Source organism: Ictidomys tridecemlineatus, chromosome X (genome assembly GCF_052094955.1).
Source record: "Ictidomys tridecemlineatus isolate mIctTri1 chromosome X, mIctTri1.hap1, whole genome shotgun sequence".
Lineage (NCBI taxonomy): Eukaryota > Metazoa > Chordata > Mammalia > Rodentia > Sciuridae > Ictidomys > Ictidomys tridecemlineatus.
Genome location: NC_135493.1, coordinates 112,627,087 through 112,647,727, shown reverse-complemented (window position 1 = coordinate 112,647,727; position 20,641 = coordinate 112,627,087). Strand labels below are relative to the sequence as shown.

General features: G+C 42.1%; 1 protein-coding gene across 8 annotated transcripts in view; it reads right to left on the bottom strand.

Moving 5' to 3' along the window:
* The window catches only part of Sh3kbp1 (SH3 domain containing kinase binding protein 1), a 335,725-nt gene that overhangs the window by 47,082 nt on the left and 268,002 nt on the right, over positions 1-20,641 (bottom strand). For all 8 annotated transcript variants that reach the window (XM_078035050.1, XM_078035052.1, XM_078035049.1 and 5 more), the window contains 3 exons: positions 14,629-14,680; positions 11,542-11,622; positions 8,346-8,505 (listed from right to left, as the gene is read on the bottom strand). In XM_078035050.1, coding sequence (XP_077891176.1) covers positions 8,346-8,505; positions 11,542-11,622; positions 14,629-14,680 — 293 coding nt within the window. The remainder of the gene's footprint in view (positions 1-8,345; positions 8,506-11,541; positions 11,623-14,628; positions 14,681-20,641) is intronic.

The following is a 20,641-nucleotide window of genomic DNA, read 5'->3' as shown; positions in this document are numbered from 1 at the left end:
AGAAGTGTGACAGAAATCAAATGGTACTGTGCTGTGTGGGTGTCAAGGTGTTAATACTTCCTAGTGTTTCACTGCCTCATTATGGTCATCAGTAGCAGGAAAATCAATGTCACTCGGGGCTAAATCCTGTCAATACTGTCGGTTCTTTTTGCAACAAATAGGATTCAGTCTACATGTGGGTAGAAAGAAAGAAGATTATACATACAAATGAAATCATGTCAGTAAGTAATATAGAAAACCCTAAAATATGAAAAGGTGCTTCCCCCAACCTTTTGGGATTTCTGTGCTCCATAATTCAACTCCCCTCCCTCAGGTCCCAGCCTCCTCAGAGTGCCAAACCTATTGCTGCTTCTAGGGGTGGCTGCTCCTGATATGCTGTCTGATATCTATATCTCTACTCTCTTGGGGCTCCAGAGCATGACCTGCTTGCCATTGTGTTGGAACCCCTCTTCCAAAGTTATCCGCTGAGCTCTTTCAAAGGAGATAAAAAGGAGCAAGGTAGCCTTCCAGTGTCATTAAAAAAAAATTTTTTTATTAGTTGTTCATGGACCTTTATTTATTTATATGTGGTGCTGAGAATTGAACCCAGTGCCTTGCACATGCTAGGCAAGTGCTCTGCCACTGAGCCACAACCCCAGCCCCTTCAGTGTCATTTTGCAGAGGGGGAAACAGACTCAAGGAAGTGAGCACCTTGCCCAAGGTCAAAGGCTATGTAAGAAGAAGTGTGGGGTTTCTATCCTGTTGTGCCAGGCTCCAAAGCCCAAGCAAGCAGTGGGTGGGCAGGAGCTATGTCTGGCCTGGCCAAGTGACTTTTCCATCTCTTAGAAGGGGACTTGGCCAAATGTAGGCATTTGACGAATATCTGAAATAAATGAACTAAAAATATACAAACACACAGAGAAAGCTTTTCTTATCACTGAATTCACATCAAGCATCTATTTTCTGTTCTTTTGTCCAGTTAATTTCTTACAAGGTAAGTTCGCACATGCTTGGCTTCATGCCAACTTTTCAACTCACCCCACATGATTCGATGCATGCCCAGGCATGAGAACCACTGATCAGTCGTTGCTACACACTCTCTTCTTCTAACTTCCATGACAACCTGCTTTCCCTACCCTTTTGACAGCTTCTAATTCTTTCTCTACCCTATAAATAGTCGCCTCTACTCTCCCCATCTCTTCCTCTCCATAATTTCCTAGAGTGATTGCATCCATTCCATGCTTTTACTGCCATCTATGAATCAAAGATACCCACCCTCCATAATTTCTAGCCTAGACCTCCTTCCCGAATTCTCCAAAGACATGTCTTCATTCCTGACATGTAGAAAAGGGAACACTCCAAAAAAAAAAAAAAAATCATACAAGGCATTACTAGGAATCTTTGAAAAAAAATTTGGAGCACTCTAGTAATCCAAATTCAAATGATGGCCTAAAGTGGCCAAGCACACATCTTACCTGCCAATTCAGGGAACATTTGCAAGGCTCACTCACCAGTTTTTCCTTCCCTTTTAAAATTCATCAATTGATTATTTTATACCTAAGAAGAGCAAAGGTCTATTTTATTAATGCTTTCTTTTGTGGATGCGGGAGCTATTCACCTCAGGGACATCATAACCTGGACATATATTTCCTGCTGAGTTGTAACCTTTGGTGAATAAGTAGTCAGGTTGCCTTGGTCAATCTAAAGAAAAACTTCACTCCCATACTGGTAAGATGGTCTCAAGAGAGACATCTATTAAAAAAATGTGTGAGCGTGTGTGTGTGTGTGTATGGCTACGAACCAGGAAGGTCTGCCCTTCCCTAAACACTTCATTGATGCTTGGCATATAAGTATCTACTTAATCTTTGTCTCAAGCTAAAATGCTTCTGAGCTCATTAGTCACTTACCTCCCTGTGTTTCTCTGAAATCAGAGAAAGCTAGTGTGGAAGTACATGCAAATGTTCCCTGAGTTGGCAGGTGAAACGTGCTCTTGGATGCTCAGGCCTTTATTTTGAGTTTGAATTATGCGATTGCTCTAAATTTCTTTTCAAAGATTCCTAGTGATGCCTTGTGTGATTTTTAAATTTTTTTAAAAGTACTTCCCTTCCTTTCTACAAAACAGGATGAAGACAGGGCTACAGCATCACTTGGTGTGGAAAAAAATGCAACTCCATTGCATTGCACCTTCCCATGCACTGTACCTTCTTGCCATGGCCTCTAGCTCTTCACAGGAAAAGTACATGTGATGTGATTAACATTTAAAGCAACAGGTCATCTCCAAGGGGCATAGGAAGAGGTCACTGGGCCTCTTTCCCATATCCTCAGGCCTTCCTACCATCCAACTACCCCTCTTCTAGAATTACCTCTTCTTTTTTAAGTTATTGTATTTGTTCTTTTTAGATATATATGACAGTGGAATGTATTTTGACATATTGTACATACATGGAATATAACTTATTCTAATTAGGATCCCATTCTTGTGGTTGTACATGATATGGAGTTTCACTGTGCTGTACTCATATGTGAACATAGGAAAATTATGTCCAGTTCATTCCACTGTCTTTTAGAATTACCTTTTCTGATGCCAGCTTCCATGTCCAAAGTCAATGGACAATGCCCTCTGGGAGGTTTGAGCCCTGGTAACCAACTCTCCTCAACAAATGGCCCACTTCCATCTTGATGCTTTCAGCCACCAGCCAATATGAGGACTACTTACTAACTTGGCTCTGCCCAACACAGGGTGGAACAATTCTGCTACTACAACATCAAGGTCACATCCCCCATCCACTTCAAGAACACTCTCTTTTGAGGCTCATACCACCTGCTACCATGGTTGAATCTTCTTATTACGAAGTGTCATCAACTCCCTGATCACAATGGGAGGACACTGCATTGAAGAACATTGGCTTTCTCCTCCAGCTCTTGCCATCTTCCTGAGCATATCTATGATGATCACATGGAAATTGCTCCCCATCCCTTCAGCCCTTATGACCTTCATTCATTCACCTTCAGCTGCCCACATTCATGCCCTCCCCTGCTGGGGATAGGCCCATCTTTGGAACAGCCCCATCTATAAAGTTATAAGCAACAACCTCCCCTTCTGATCACCAGCTCCTGTACTTCCTTCTGATCAGCAACTTCTCCCACTCCAGCCTGGCCTGCTTGGCTTCCTCCTCACATTCCTGTTTGCACTTCCTTCCCCTTCATCCCACACTCCCTGTCTAACAGTTACAACCCTGGGTACCAAATCCTATCAGTTGCCTGCCCCTCAGAACACATGAGCTTGCAGCAGACAACAGGCAAAGCTCCCCCACCCCAATTCAGGGCCAACGTCCTGCTCCAACTTCCCTGTTCTTTGGGAAGAAAAAGAAATATAATTATAACTTGGGATGTCTGAGTTGGGGAAGATTAACAAATCTGTTTCTTTTCCTTTGAGGCCACACACCTGCTCTGCCCTCAGGTTTCTGGCTTGCCACGTCCCACTGTAGGCACTAACTAGAGCTGAGGGCAACCTGCTTCTCTCCACCATTTCATTAGTTTTTCTTTTTGTTTTCTAAAGTACCCTTCTCCCAAATCTCAAGAGCTCTTTTCACAAAGGTTTCTGAACTTATTTTTCATTAAGTTTTATACACATTATGGCTGTGGCAGAGCACTTGCCTAGCACGTGTGAGGGAGTGGGTTCAATCCTTAGCACTGCATAAAAAATAAACACATTAAATAAAGGCATTCTAAAAAAAACACCCTTAAAAAGTTTTTTTAATATGTATTTTTTAGTTATAGGTGGACACAATCTTTATTTTTTTAATTTAAAAAAAATTTTTTAGTTGTAGATGGACACAATAGCCCCCAAAAAGTTTTATACACATTATTAAACACATAACCTCATAAATTCATCTGTGAATAGGCACACAGATTTAGGTATGGGCAGTTATTTGTAATACATTCATGTTCAAATATCAAAATGAGTAAGTTTTATATTTCTGAGCCCCCATCTTCTCAAGTGTAGAAATAGGGGTAGACAGAATGCTCTTTGCACTGTACTTATCTCATCTAGCCCACCACATAACTAACACCTTAGTTACGTGGTGGGCTAGATGAGATAAGTACAGCCTACTTTTATATACTATGAAATAATAACTAAGACATCCCCAAGGCCCTGACTATAATTATGGCCTAGGGGAATATCCATCTTATCATTATTGAATTTTTAAATAAATTGTTATAATAATTTTTGAAGTATCTTATCCCTGTTTAAATTCCATACTAACTTACTTTTCTAGAAATTGAAGGAACATTCTTACTAGTGGTCAAGGATGTAAACATCTGAGGGTCCTTAATGTGTGCTTCCACTTGCTCAAACTGGACATAAACTGCTGGCTGGTGTCCTTCTGATCTTCCTAGATGGAATTCCTAAAAAGTGAACTGGGCCATCTGAGCAGGGGCTGGCACACAGTAGCCCCTCAATACATTTGTGTTAAGTGAATCTATCTTAAAAAGACTATAGTCCTTCTAAACTTACATATTCCTTTTTTCCCTCAGGGATGCTTGTTCCTGTTTAAAGAGAAAGTGACAGTCTCTTCTAAAATACTACGTGGTAGCAAGCTTGCTGGCCGGTGAGGAGGAGCTCAGGCCCAGACACGGCAGCTGGAGCTGATGCCTAGTTCCCAGCAAGAGCTGCCAATTTGACTGTGTGTCCTTCTGTTCAAGCATCTTTCTGTCTGTGCATCCATCCATCCAGCCCAGCAAATTATGGCAAAGATTTGGGTTCACACAGCACACAATACCCTTTCTTCAGAGGATCTGTGACATAAATCTGAATTCAGTTTATGTTCCTACATCAACTTTGGCAGAAGAAAACAAGTTCATTAACAGGTAAGTGTATACATCAGTTGTCCAATTGTTTAGCAAAGAAAAAAAAATTAAAGTGCATTAAGTACTAAGAAATAATAAGCATTTCTTTGATTCAAATTTTTTTTTTTTGCCTGTTGAAATCGATCACACTAGGTTTCTTAGAATGTAAGACACACATGCTAAGGAGCCTGTACAGAGGCTGGGAAGGAAGACAGAAGAGAGGCAAAATAGAACAAAATATAAGCACTGGCACCTCCTCCCCTTTAAGGAACCATGGCATCCAACAAGTGTTTGTTAAATGAGCCACTACCATATGCTCGACACTGTAAGGCATGTGGAGATGACAAAACACACTCTTGATCTGCTTTAAATCTGGTAAAGGAGTCCGGGGGTGTGCACATCCCAAGTGGCACAGCATGGCGCCCAGCACTAGGCTAAACATGGTGTCAGGCATTTGAAGGAGAGAGGAATCATGAGAGATAAGAGAAGGCTTCCACAGGGGGGCGTGCTGATTGGGCACAGAAGTCATGGAGCATTAGCAGGTGTGTGAGAGGTGGCCAGGGAAGAAAGGGAAAGCACCATCACCAACTTGAGAGAAACCAGAACAGTGGTTCTCATAGTCTTGACTTCATTAGCAGCAATAGCAGCCGTGAGCTTATAAGAAACACAAATTCTCAGGCCCACCCTGAACCTACTGAGTCAGCAACTGCATTGTGGGGTCCAGCGATCTGCTTTGAACAGGTCGCCAGTTGGTTCTGAGGTCTGCCCTAGACTGAGAACCACTGAGTTAGAGAAGGCACTGCCTTTCCTTCAGCCAGCTGTGCAGGAATCCCAGGTCTTTTCTCCCTCTCCAGGCCTTTTTGCAAACTAGTGCACTGGCAGCTGGCAGCCAGAAGATGAGTGGTGGGGCTGGGAGCTGGCTTCCCTCTCCCACACTGCTCAGATGACATACACAACATTAAGAAGTTGCATTTCCCACTGACTTCTGTACAAAGCCCTCTTGTATATCTTCCTTGGTGGTCCATACTCCTAACTGACAACGGGATGTTAGGAAAACAAGATAAGAGGAGAGCTAGGTAGAGGCAGGAAGTAAATGGGGCCTCTGAGAACTCACAAGTTTGGTTAGGATGACACAGTTCCCCTAGCTTACAAAGCTATACCTATCCCATAACCTGAGGGCCAAGGGAAACTCTAGAATGCAAATGATCTTTCATTCAAATCTTTAGAAGGTGCAGCAGGAATATTTTGGAAATTGTTATTAAGTTCATTGAAATGTGTGCAGCCCCCAAAAACTAACCCAATTTGGCAGCATAGAGCTTCAGCTCTCCTTGCACCAGCTGTAGTGAATTTGACCTTTCTTGTTCCACATCTTTTCCCTGATTGAATAGCTCATATTCTTCTCGGAAGCACTTAGGTTTATTAAACCTTTCCCTTCTGCTGTGCTAGCTTCTGGGCCAACCACACTACTAATATGTCTCTTGCTCTAGTCACTGGGACTGTGAAGTGGCCTCATCATGCACATGTGCAAAGAGCCTTCTACTATCAGCCAGTAGAAGAGAGCATGACTATAGGGCTGTGACCAGCTCAAAAGGAGCCAAGACTCATTCCTTTCCCCAAAGGCCATTGCCAGGAATAGTTGTTGCATTGGACCTTGGTAGACACCTGAAGAATGACACAGGTAAACCTGTTGCTACTTAAGTGGGCTCACATGTCACTGAGATGACCACAGCTCTGTGCTCAATTGGGCAGGGGGCTCCATTGCACATAGGCATGTGTGCAACCACCACTGTTGGTTGATTTTGACATCTTTCAACCATCCACATTGTGACCTGCCTCCATATTTGGACAGCGGGGGAGGGGTGCATTTCTGTTGTTGTTATTAAAAGTAAAGGAAGGGCTGGGGCTGTAGCTCAGTGGTAGAGCACTTGCTTAGCACATGTGAGGCACTGGGTTCAATCCTCAGCACCACATAAAAATAAACAAATAAATAAAATAAAGGCATGCTGTCCATCTACAACTACAAAACAAAATTTTAATAAAAAAAGTAAATAAGCCATGTTGTAACACAGATGAGCATTGAGGACATGATGCAAAGTGAAAGAAGCCAGTCATAAAAAGACATAAAAATACTGTCTGATTTCACTTATATGAGGTACCTACAAGGAGTCAAATTCATAGAGATGGGAAAAAGAACAGTGCTTGTCCAGGCTATGTGGAAGAGAAATTGGGGAGTTGTTGTTTAATGGGTATAGAATTGTGGATTTACAAGATGAAAAGAGTTCTTGAAATGATTATGCAACAATGTGAAAGTACTTAATGCTGTTGAACAGAGCACTTAAAATGGTTAAGATGGTTCATTTAATGTTATGTGCATTTTACCACAATTTAAAAAAAAACATTTTTAAAGTAAACAAGCTCTTTTTGTCTTACTGAAGGTTAGCCCAGTTCAATAGGCAACAATAAAAATGACATTGAAAATATTGTTGATTTACAGGCATGAGGCTTCATATTTGGGGATTATTTAGGTGTATTCCATTATCATCCTCAATCTACAGATAGGGAAGTGAGGCGAGAGGGACAGGACTTGCTGAGACTCACACTTCACCTATGAGGAAGGCTGAGATTCCAGCCTGGAGGCCTGACTCAAATGTGAGAGCTCAGAAGCCCTATACAACTCTCAACATGCAAATTTAGTTTATAAGAACAAAACCCCAATGTGTTGACAGTGCACAAGAAGACCTCTGGGTCACTGACTTGCTCTGGTGTATTATACCAACATGTACAATACACACATACAATGGTAGAAAGTTTTGGCAATAAACCTATGAAGAGAATTCAACAATTCCTTGATCTGTGGTAGGCACCTCAGTTCTGGAATGCACACAAACTCTGATCTCACATAACTAAAATACGCATTCAGTCAGTCAGTGAAGGAATTTTCATCTCAAATATGTCCCTTAAGAAGGCATTTCCCAAGACTTTGAGGGTCTTAGAGCTCAGAGACATGTATACTAGGAAGATTTCTGCCATGCCAGCTTCTGGGTTCTACAACAGGCCATGTAGTGAAGAGCAGAAGGAGGTTGGGATATGGAATGGGGCCCCACAGAATAGTGACAGGGTCAGTGGACACAGCTGTAAGGGAGCTATGCATACCCGAGGCTAGCTTGACACCCAGGGGATGAAGGTGGGTGTGCTACCCACTTCTCCAGTCTGCAGGACAGCTTGCCTTATTCTAACAAAGCCAGGGAAATCCCTGTGTGTAGGAAGGGCCTAGATGCTGTGTGCCTGAGCCTCACCTGCTAATCCTAAATCCCACACTGTGCCCCAAACCTTGCACCCACTTTTTCAGCACTGGACAGAAGTGGCCAGCATCTTCATGCAATTTTGCTACAAAGTAGAAAAGTGAAGTTTGATCCCCTTTTCTCTTTCCTTCTCTCTCCCTCTGCAGGTCTGTAGCACCTCATTGTGTCCTGTACCCATCACATGCCCACCCCTTGGTGAGAGAGAAGCAGTACCTGGTATGAGTCAGTGGGCCCACTGGTCGCTCTGGCCTTCTTGGGGGCAGTGCACCAGGTCTGTTGAGAGAATTGGTCTTAGGTGGCCGAGGCTTTTTTGGTGGGATGGCAGGAACGGAGGGCTTCTGTAAGTCCAGTTTTGGCTCTCTCTCTGGTCTTTCTTTAAGTCATTGTTTAACAAAGAATAAAGAAAACAGATGGATCTAGTGTAAGTAACAGTACTTTGATGCAGATTGCTTATTTCCTGCTTTAAAAAAAATCACTGATGCCATTTCTGAAGGTAGATTTGGTAGCAAAGAGTATCACTTATTCCTTGTCAAGTGAGAAAAAGCCCTACAAAGCCATGTAATCTCCCTGTTCCCTTCTCTCTATGCTTTTGTTCGCGCTGGTCCCTCTGCCTGGAGTGTTCTTTTGGCTACTGCCCACCCTCAGCAAGCTCCTATTCACCCATCAAAACCTAGCTGAAACGTGACACCATCATGCTCCCAACTCAACAGCTGGACCCACACTCCAAAGAAGACTTCTTCCTTCCTCACCTAAGCATTAAAGGCAGCCCTTTATAAACAGGCTCCACTGGGACATTTTATGGGTGTTTGCATGCTTGGCACAGCCCTAGGCTGTGGGCCTCTCCCACATCTGCTCATCTCCCTAGGAGGCCTGTGCTGCTAGCATGTAGCTGATACTCAGTAGGTGGTTGATGGGTTTGATAAATGGCCTACAGGACCTGCTTCTGGGTGTGGGGAGAGATCAGGCCTGACACCTCTTAGGTCTGCTTCTAAAAAGGACTATGAGACAGTAAAAGGGGGAAACATTTGGGAGAACAATTCTTCTAGCTTCTCTTTGTGTACAGTTTGAACTTGGACAGTAAACTGGGATTTCTCAAGATATATGGCTTCCAAGGCTCTTTGGAGTCAGGGCTATTGGGATGAAGTTGAAACCCGATTTGGTGGCCAGACTGGGCAGTGTTCAATGAGCTTCAAGTTTTCTTTTCCCAACTAGCCTTGCCCCATGTATGTGCAAAAAGCATATATCTACATTCTTGTTGATAAATACAGAACTTGAGAGTTGCCCACTAGATCATAGGTAGGTTCCTTGGGTTGACTTAGACTCCATGTTTGGGTGCCCAGGCTGACTGGCACCTCATCAGATATTGTGTAGCTCTCATCTTGCTCACCCCCTCAATGTTTCTTTAGGGAAACACCCTCCAACCAAGAATGCTAGGAACTCACTTTTTGGCATTCTGATGCCAGAGGAAGGCTCATCTGACATGTTAAGCAGGGGTATGACTCCTGTTGGGCAACAGGACTAGGATAAGGACAGGAACTCTAATAGCCAGCAGGACGAATGGGAGAGAGGGTGTGTGCTGCCCTAATGAACATACCTAGTTTCAGGACAGGGCTGATTTCCTGGCTTCCCTATTGCTTTTGACGGAGACTTCTGCCTCTTTGACCCACTGTGGCATAGAACAAGGACTCATGAGAGGAAAGGGACCAGGGGTGTGCAGCCATTTGGCCAGCCAAGGAAAGTGGTTGCTCACAAGTTAGCCCATAAGTAAGTCAGCGTGGGCCACTGTAGGAAGATGTCCTCATCATGGAGCCTGGCTATCACCTAGACACAAGTCATGTATCCTCCATGAGGACAGGGGATGGTTTGGTTATTTCACCACACATGATTTTGTTAGTATACATTCAATGGCTATTTTTTTCAGTGATGTGTGATACAGATGTGGCTTTCACAATGAGGTTCCATGACTCAAATTCTACCAGTTCACTGTGAAAGCAAGAGGTATAGATCCTTAATAGCTTGCAATGTTGGTAAAACTTAGAGGGCTGATATAAAATATTAAATTTCACAATAAAATTTCATGAGGCTGCCAAGGAGCACCTCCAAATAATTGTATTCATTAATTTAGCATTTCTCTTATGACTTCAAAATAACTACTTTTTAAAATGGAATTTGCTTGCCTCCTGTACAGAATAATAACAGCACTTTTCCCATAAAAATGTATGATCAATCAAATATTAGGCACCTAATAAAAAGAGTTCTTTCACAGCATGCAGATTTTTTGGGGAGATACACTCGACATAGTGGGAATCAAACACATTTGTAAACCTGTGTAAGATGTGTTGAGCCACTTCCCTGCCAATGATATTTCTGACCACCTTTAGAAAAGTGAGCACTAAGCTGCTTTCCCCAGTACTCCTGTGTCACTCGCCATCTGACCCCCAATATTCTGGGCCAAGGACATATGTCTGCAACATTGTTAAGCCAGAATCAAGAGCCCAGCAGTGACCAAGGAAGAAAGTTTTCATTTGTTTGGATGGGAATTTCACTAAGCCAAGTCTACCCATCAAGAGTAAATGAGCAGGAGCAGGCTGGGGTTGTGGCTCAGAGGCAGAGTGCTCACCTAGCATGTGTGAGGCTCTGGGTTTAATCTCAGCACCACATAAAGTAAAATAAAGACAGTATGTCCACCTATAACTAAAAAATATTTTTTTTTAAAAAAAAGGGTGAATGAGCACTCTAGGCACTAAGCACAGGGAAGACGATGAATAGATACTGTCAGATATACTCTGATAGTCCACTGACTTCAGGGCATGGGCAGGGTGGTGATGGCAAAAATATTACAGAAGAATCCCAATATGTTAAGTGACTGGTCTGATTAGTTTTCATTTGATGAAAAATTTTGGCCCTATGGAGTGCCATACTGTTTCCTTAGAAATGGGATGTTAGGGCTGGGGTTATGGCTTACTGGTAGAGTACTTGCCTAGCATGTGTGAGGCACTGGGTTCCATCATCAGCACCATATAAAAATAAATTAATTAAATAAAGGTATTTTGTCCATTTGCAACTAAAAACATTTTTTAAAAAAGAAATGGGGGCTGGGGATGTGGCTCAAGCGGTAGCGCGCTCGCCTGACATGCGTGCGGCCCGGGTTCTATCCTCAACACCACATACCAACAAAGATGTTGTGTCCGCCGAGAACTAAACAATAAAACATTAAAAATTCTCTCTCTCTCCTCTCTCACTCTCTCTTAAAAAAAAAAAATGGGATACTTAAAACCAATCAAAACAAACTCAAAATTACCATATTTCAAAGAAAAAGCAAATTCTATGGGTAATACAAACTAGTGCTATGACAGACAGCCTTGTCTCTTGCTGTTCTAGAAGTGCCAATGAAGAATTAATTCCATACCTTTTTCTTCTGTTCTGTTTGGCAGCGTTTCTGGTCTTTCAGGAGGTATCTTTTTAAGTTCATGTTTTCTCTCTGTTGTACCTGGGAGGGAAAGGACAAGAGTTATCAGAAAATATTTTCTCTATTCATTTATAAGACACACCAGCATTTCAGTATTTATCAGGTATAGGAAAGTCAATTGATTTTTTTCCTCTTGAGTTGGATGCTGGCATAACTTGGCTAACATGAGTTGCTTAGAAACAGAGCAAAAGTCATTTCTAGCCCATTTCATTATGTTTGCTTGCCTATACATTCTCTATTCATAAGAACACCACTAACATTTTCTGATATTTAAACCTGGCTTCCTTAGGCATAAAAATAGTCACTAAGTAGGGATGGGGAACATATAGAGTCACTCATCAAAATTCAAAAATAAGGGGTCACTGGATATTGTGCTCTATAATAATAAGTGATTTCACAGGGAACTGGATTCCATCTTGTAGGAGTTTTAAAACATGGCTTGGAATTGTTTGATAAACCTCCCATTAAGAGGCGAGATCTATATCTCTTTTCCAGGAATGTGGACAGGTTTGTAACTGCTTTGGCCAGTGGTTGAAGTGATACTATGTAATTTCCAAAGCAACTCATAAAAGTCCATGTAGCTAATACTTTATTTGTTAGAATAATAGTCTGTCTCCATGTAAGAAGACAACTATCCTGCAGAAGCCATACGTAGATATGGCTTACAAGCTCAGCTGAGCCCAGTCTTCCAGGTACCCCTGCCATGGGAAGCCAGATATGTGAGTGAAGTAGCCAACTTCCAGGTGGATCCTCCAGCCTCAGCTAGTCCAGCTTTTCCAACTGAGGCCTAGACCTGATGGAATAGTCATGCAGGCCATACCCCATTCACATTCTTGACCCACAGTATCTATGAGCATAAGAAGATTCTTATTTTCTGCCACTAAAATTGGAGTGGCTTGTAATACAGCAGTAGTACCTACAACAAAATTTTAAGTTGAAGGATGTGCAGAGATGTTACATTGCTTCTCTCTACATCCCTTCTCTTTCTGCTGAATCTCTCAAGTATTACATTTTCCTAAATGCACCACTTTGCATTTCATCTTTACCCATGCAGACTGTAGTTGCTCCCTTACCTGAGCACCACAGAAAGTAAAATAAAGACCATGTGTGCCATTAGCCTTACTGGTGCCATTAGCCTCAGGCATATAAGAGAACTTCAGAAATAACTAGAGCACAAACCAATCAAAAATATTTCTCTTATTTATAGACATGGTTGAGTGCCTGACAGCCTTTTCACATGACCAGCTCTAAAATGGGTGCTTGGTATTAAAATCTCAATTACACAGCCTCTGAGGCCAAGAGAACCTTAAAAAAATATTCACAACTGGTTGCTATGGCACATGCTTATAATCCCAGTTACTCAGGAGGCTGAGGAAGGAGGATCACAAGTTCAAGGCCAGCCCAGGCAACCTAGAGAGAATCCTGTCTTAAAATTAAAAAAATAATAATAAAAGGTTCTAGGAGTGTAGTACAATGGTAGAAATCCCAGGACCTAAAAGGAAGAATCCACTGAACACATACTTCATCTGAATCCCTTTAATAACTCTCTACCTCCTAACTTCAAATCAGTTCCCAAGATCCTTCATAAATTAGCAGAAGTAGTCTAGGAAGATGAAATGCCATTTTGCTTTGCCCCCCCAGAGTCCCTTCACAATATTGGTGAAATTGTTTCAAAAGGATAAGAATTTGCCTACCATGCTACCAATGTAGTCTCCTAATGCTAATGAAGAAGTTCACTGTCATTCTTAGAGATACAGAAAAAATCAACAATTGGACCATCTTGAAGAATCCAATCTTAGTTGCCTACATTCTAGGCTGCCTTAGCCGTGGACCACTTGATCTATCTCCTTAGTCTCCAATGGTTACCAAGGCCTCCAGGAGAAAGGGTTCTCAGAGAAAAACACATAAATAGCCTGTTTTAATCTCAACACAATAAAATATTTATATAGCCAGAACCACTAGGTGGCAAAATGGAACTGTTCAATGCCAGCACAGATGAAGGCCAAGCAGGAGATGTAATTAACATCCCATTTCAGGGCTTAATCTCTGTAATTCTCAATTATGCCTGAGGGAACGGCAAAGGAATCTGGGGTCAAGTTAATTTTTTCTCCCCAACTTGATGGGTCAAAAATCATTTAAAAAAATTCTTAATAAATGTATAAACAATCTGGAAATTTACTCATACTTTAAATGCTATAGAAATATCATAACTGTGAGTTTATAGAACTAAAAATACCCCTACTATTCTGTTTTAGTTGTTACTTTTTAAAATGCCACTTACCTAGCTAGTTACTCATGGAGGAATTTCTCCCCATAATTTACTGTAACAATTTTAAAGAGGAGTTCTGTTGGGAAATATGAACTATTCTCTTTATGTATGAAAATCTCATGTGCAATGAGTTACCAAAAGTCTAGTAACATCAATTCTTGCTATATTATTCAATCTTAATATCTGAATTATACAGAAAAAGTGAATTAGACTCTTCAAGTTTAAAAAAGAACAGGGAATTAAAAGTATTCATGGCTAAAAACAACCATCTTTTTGTTGGGGGATGGATAAGTGAGGGAAGTACAAATTTTAGTTAACCACAGAGGACAGACACTGAAAATCCAGCAAGGCCATATGTGTGCAATGACACTATGGCCCATGGGAAACAATCTTCCCTAGGCTGACTCTCTCCATTAGGCACAGGGGAAGCAGGACAATATTAGGTTCTCTCTTCAAAAGGAGTTTATTAAAAACAAAACACAAAACTCATTTATTTTGAAGTTCTTTTGACCATTCTCTTGGGGAGTTCCCATTTTTGCACAGTATCAGGGACATGTTTTAGTGATTTTAGTTTGTTTGTTTAGGAAAAGCAGCAGTATATTTGAAACCTGCCTGCTGAGACCAAATCATAATTTCCCAATGTGGTAATCTGTGGCATTTGAATCCAGGAATCTTGAGCTCTACCATGGACAATTTGAATATATGCAAAAGAAAGATGTGCAACTTTATTTTATTGAATTGAAAGGTATATTTATTACCTGCGCCTTGTTTGATGACAGGAGCAGATGGAGGTGGTGGTTTCTTGGGCCTCTGAAAAAAATAATCAAAATTAGACCAGATAAGACTGTTGGCAAATTGTCCTCTCACAGAAGGACCACAGATAATATTTTCTATACACAGCGTGGACAATTTGGAGAATCTCTCCAAAAACAAAAAAATGAGCAATTCTCTCTCCAGGGATGTCAGCTTTTGGCACCTCTAAACAAATACTAGAATAAATTCATTTGGCATAATAAAATTCTGATCGACAAATGAAACACTATTTCCCCCTTTCTAAATTTGTAACAGCCTTCTGGAAAAGCACAGCTCAGCAAAAATGGCCTGAAACCAGCAAGCACAATGGTACTCCTACGCTGAAACCACATTTGCAATTAAGATTTAATCTGCTGAATAACCAAGTGATTTGAAGAGAGTCACTATGAAGACAAAAAAATCAGATCTGCTGCCGGTGAGAGATCTCAACAAAATGTTGGCTGAGGGTCTGCTGCAGCCAGTTCAGGTTCTATACCTTCTTCTACCCCTTTCTATGCTGAGGCTGGCAGACCATTTTTGAGGTCCCTCATGGATCAGATGTACGATGTCACATGTGATAAACTGGAATAGAGGTTTTTTTTGTTTTGTTTTGCAAATTGGCTACTATTTATTTATCTCTCACACACTGTCACTCTGTAGGTGATGGAGGCATCAATATAATCAACTGTAATCAATGGCATTTATTCCTGATCTGGTTCCAGATAGCCAGGCATTTCCTTGTCATCCAGGATTGACTGTAGAAGGGAGATGGATGGGCTCAACTTGGTGAATTAATAAGTAGTTGGGGAATCCGGCAAGGGTATCATCTTAGTTATGCCAAGGGCAAAAGGGTGAGGGCCAAGGGCAAGGTAAAACCATCTCAATGTTAAAATCATTAAGGAATAGGAATAGGATAGGAATGGGGAGCGTTGGAACACATGATCCATATTGCTGTTGATACCTCCTCTCCTCACTTTCTCTGGGCATCATATATTTGTGATTCTAGGAAAGCTCCAGAGACTCTTCTGGTCTTTGAAAACATATTACTGTGTCATTACCACAGGGACCAGCAAACACACATGCCCAGTCCTGGCTCTGACTCACCAGTACTAAATGTAGTACAGGGCCACAGGAAGAAATGGTTTTAAGTAAAACTCAGACAATAGCAGACCTACAAGGAATTTTTGGAGGGCTCTCATAGCATATAGGTTCTGGATTCAGTAAATTTTCAGCACTGCTTTTCAGTAGCTGGGTGAGCCAGCCATTTTCCTCTGAGTTAAACAGTATAACATGGTCGGCAAGAGGTGGGGATTCTAATATCTGTCACTACGAATCTCTTGCCATCCTTAGCTGTGGACACTAGGCAAGCAACCTTACCAAACTGTTCTCTCTCATCTATAAATACTGAATTAATATTCTTTTTCTTAGGAGGAAGTGATTTCACAAACAGAAGGAGTAATTTCTGACTTTATTTAATCCTTACAAAAACTCTATGAGGTGGTGATATTAGTATGCCCATTCTGCCATTGAAATAATTGATGCTTAGAGATATAAAGGCATTTCCCAAGGTCACCAGGCTATCAAGTGAGGCAGGAGATGGGAGTCAGGCCCAAGGCTGTCTGACCCGCAACATGTTCTTAACCAACATGAAAGATCCATCCTGCCAGACAAAATGGGTATCAAATTGCAGCTACAGTATGAGCTTACCATGCTATAACCTTTACAGAAAAAGACTAGAAAGTAATAAATTTAAAGTGGTAACCTCTGACTAGTAAAATTATGAGTATATACATGTGTTTCTTTCTTTCTTTCTTTCTTTTTTTAAAGAGAGAGTGAGAGAGGAGAGAGAATTTTTTTAATATTTATTTTTCAGTTCTTGGCAGACACAACATCTTTGTTGGTATGTGGTGCTGAGGATCGAACCCGGGCCGTACGCATGCCAGGCGAGCGCGCTACCGCTTGAGGCACATCCCCAGCCCATGTGTTTCTTTCTTAATGTTTTTCTGTATTGTCTATATGAGTACTGACAAACTTTTATCATAAAAAAGCAGGCTGCTGCTGGGTGCAGTGGCATATGCCTATAATCTCGGCAATTTGGGAGGCTGAGGCAGGAAGATTGCAAGTTTGAGGCAGCCTTGGCAACTTACCCAGTCCCTAAGCAATTTAGTGAGACCCTGTCTCAAAATAAAAAGGGCTTCCTATGTAGTTCAGTGGTAAAGTATCTCTGGGTTCAATCCCAGTATCAAAAAAAAAAAAAAAAAAAGAAGGCAAGCTGCTCTAAGGGCCACCTCCCCTTGCATACAGGCCCTCTACTGAGTGTATGGATTTGGGAATGGGTTTCTGGCTCCGGGTTTACCACTCCTCTATCCCCTGTGTCAGTCCCTTCCAGCTCTCCACCAACTCCTTCCTTTTCTTTCCTCCCTTCTCTGTCTTTATGTAAATTATACCAGGGACAGATGTATGTTTACTTAATGAAGTCATCACTGAAACTCTGCCAATTAACCTTCCTGTACCTCAGAATCAGAGTTATTTCTTATTCATGAAACTGCCAACACCCTGTGGCCTAATTCTTTCCAGTTAAATCCCAACAACGCCTACCCCTGGACGTCTTGGTCACTCCTTGTTGGTCTGAAACTTTCTATAACCAATTTCACGTGAGTTTCTTCTAGTGGAGGACATTACCCCAGCAACCTTGCCTCAAACCACATGGCCCCAAATTAAAAAAACAAACAAACAAACAAAGACAATTACAAGTCATAGTATTTTCCAAGATTACTGGGCAAAGAAAAATACATCCCTTAATGTTGTACTAGTTTGGCATGTAGCAGATACATAAAATGTGACAGAGCACAGCAGGGGGTGGGGAGAGGGAGAGAAGGAAGAAGGGAGGTGGGGAGGGAAGACAGAAAATGTTGCATTAACAGGCAATGTATGAAAAGTGTGGTCCCAGTATGGATGTGGAAAGGGAGGAGGCAGAGGGGTGTGTTTGTGTCTGGAGCAGCGGCCATCATGAAGGTGGTTCCCTTTTGAAAGAAAGGGAAACTTTGTGAGCTGTCTTGCATCTACCATACTGGATCAGCACTGGTCAGGTGCTTCCTTTGCTAACTTACTAGCAGAGGGGAATTTTCTTTTCTTCTTTTCTTCTCTTGAATGACTTCACTTTCTCTAGTTCCACCAATCTCAACAGTCTTTATGTTTCTTTAGATGAGAAAAGATGCTCCATTTCTAAATAATACTTTTTTTTTTAAACCACTGAGCCACATCCCCAGTCCTTTTCTGTATTTTATTTAGAGACAGCGTCTCGCTGAGTTACTTAGAGTCTTGCTAAATTGCTGAGGCTGGCTTTGAACTCGCAATCCTCCTGCCTTAGCCTCCCTAGCCACTGGGATTACAAGAGAGCACCACAGTACCTGGCTTAAATAAGACATCTTTTAAGGCAACTCTAAACAAAATTCAGAGCCAAGGGCCCATGTAGTTCTAGAACAGCCCCCAAAAGAGTCATAGTGCATTGCACATGGGCCTACTTTAAAAAAAAAAATCCAGCCAGAAGACAGGGCAGTAAGAACTGAGAAGGGAGACTGGGTAAATTTCTAAAAAAATGTGATGGTAAAAAAATATACCACAGGAGTTCATGATTGTCAAAGAAAAAGACATGAGGAGATTGCTGGGTTGATTTTTCTCAAAATGTCCAATTGTGGCTGAATAAAAGAGCAGGACTGGGAGGTCTCCAGGTTGCGCAGTAGGCCAAGGTGCCCCTATGGAGTTTGACAGCCACAAGATATTAATTAATACCTGAGGATTTAAAGTCCTGAATTTTTAGAGGCACGTATTCTATTTATTTTTGTATCCCTCCCTCCAGGGTGAAAATAAAATGCCCAGCCCCAAGCTCAGGTATCTTTGGCTGGCTCAATTCTCAGTGCTTAAAAAAAAGCAATAGGGCTGGCGTTGTGGCTCAGCAGTAGAGTGCTCGCCTAGCACACATGAGGCTCTGGGATCTATCCTAAGCACCACATAAAAATAAAATAAAGGTATTGTATCCACTTACAACTAAAAAAAAAATAATAAAAAAAGCAATGGATGTTAGAGCCACAAGTCATCAGAGGAGTCTCCTTACAGCTGAGAAAATCGAGGCCCAGAGGGGCTGTGACAACAGCTAGGTGGTAACCACAGGGGGCCTAGACTAATCCCTCAATGTTCAGACTGTGGAAATTCATTTAAAAAGAGCCAAAATGAAAATGTCATTAACAAAAGCAATGAGCCAACATTTCCTGATTTCTGAGAGAGTTGAATGCCTTTCATGGTCTTCATGTACGCAGGGCACACAGACCTAAGTGTGTGCGTGTGCACATCTGCCTGCATATGGAGTTGTTGGCTTGGATGGAGACACCAACATTATCCTTCAAAGGACAAAGTATCTAAATTTGACTTTTTTGGTACCATTATACCACCAGGAAGGAAATAGATCTGAATGTTCTGGAGTAAGGATGACAGGAAGGCAAGCTTTGCTTCCTGCTAAAGGATTACAGAACTGACTCTGCCCTTTGTTTGACAAGACTGCCATCTCTAAGTCAGAGTTCATCAGCTGGCTCAACTGCTCTCCCAGGAAGGAATTCTAACCTGAGCCAGTTTGCCTTCAGACCTCCAGCCCCCAAGATGTGCTCTGATGAAAATAACCAGAGAAATATACCCTGATGACTGGGTACACTTTATGCGATATCTCAGTCTGTTTACTATTGCTATAACAGAATCCTTGAGACTGGGTAATTCATAAAAACAAGAGGTTTATTGTGGCTCGAGGTTCTGGAAGTCTAAGCGCATGATGCCAGCATATACTTAGCTTCTGATGAGGGCTTCATGCTGCTTCAACTTGTGGCAGAAAGTGGATGGGGAAGCAAAGGCAGGCAAAGAGCATGTGTACAAGAGAGATCAAGGGACTGTGGCTGGCTTGTTTGTAACAATCTATTCTTGTGAGAATGAAACTAGTCTCAAGAGAAGTAACCCAGTCTCTCCAGAAATGCATTAATCCATTCATTAGGGTGGTATCCCCATGACCTAACTACCTCTTTAAAAGCCTACCTCTTCTCAACACTGTTATGTTAGGGACTGAGCCCCAACATAAGTTTGGGTGGGAATGAACCATATTCAAATCATAGCAGGGGGTTTCCTCAGGGAAATATAAGGTTCTGGAAGAAAACCTCAGTTTGATTTAGAGCAACTCGGGGCCTTGGGAAGCCCTACAATGCACTGAACAAAGTTATCTGGAGGCTGGAGGAGAGACACAAGTACACGATTCCTGACCAGGGCACGCTTCACAATTCTAGAACACATGGGAGGCGTCTGCCCTGCCCTTTCCTCCTTGCCCCTGGAGGAACAGCCACACTTTTGAAGAGTGCAGCTAGGGCTATGCTTGGGGTAACGACAGTGTGTATAACTGTCCCTATGCACCCTTCAGAGTCCCAGCAACACCTGCCCTGTCACCTGCATAGGAGATTCCTAGGAACCACTGTACAACCTGCTCTTTAGAGGGTCTCTCTATTGTTTCCTGCCCTCAGCTTCTAGCCTTATAGTCTATATTCATGGTTTCCCTCTTGGCTGGGTGCATCCAAATTGATGGTCTATTGGGTGGTTAGCTAGACTTGGGTGTTCTGTTTCCCCCTAAAATACTCTCTCAGTTCATCCCCTTGACTCCTTCACTCCATCCATCCCACCCCAGAAGTGATGCCTCAATTATATGCCCAGATCCTTTGTCTGGAATAAAGGGCCTGGATCCCCTTCATCTTGGAAGGGGAATAGGACAGGAGCCCAGCTCCCCCCAATCCTCCATTCATTCTTCTTCCTCTTTTATATGAGTATAAGAGGGAGCAGCAAGAAGGAGAAGAGGGGCAGAAAGAAGAGCTGGTATACCTTGCCACCATAAGATCAGAGAACAAGGGGGTCCTGACTGCCAACCATGTTCTGTGCATGCTGTTAGGCCCCATA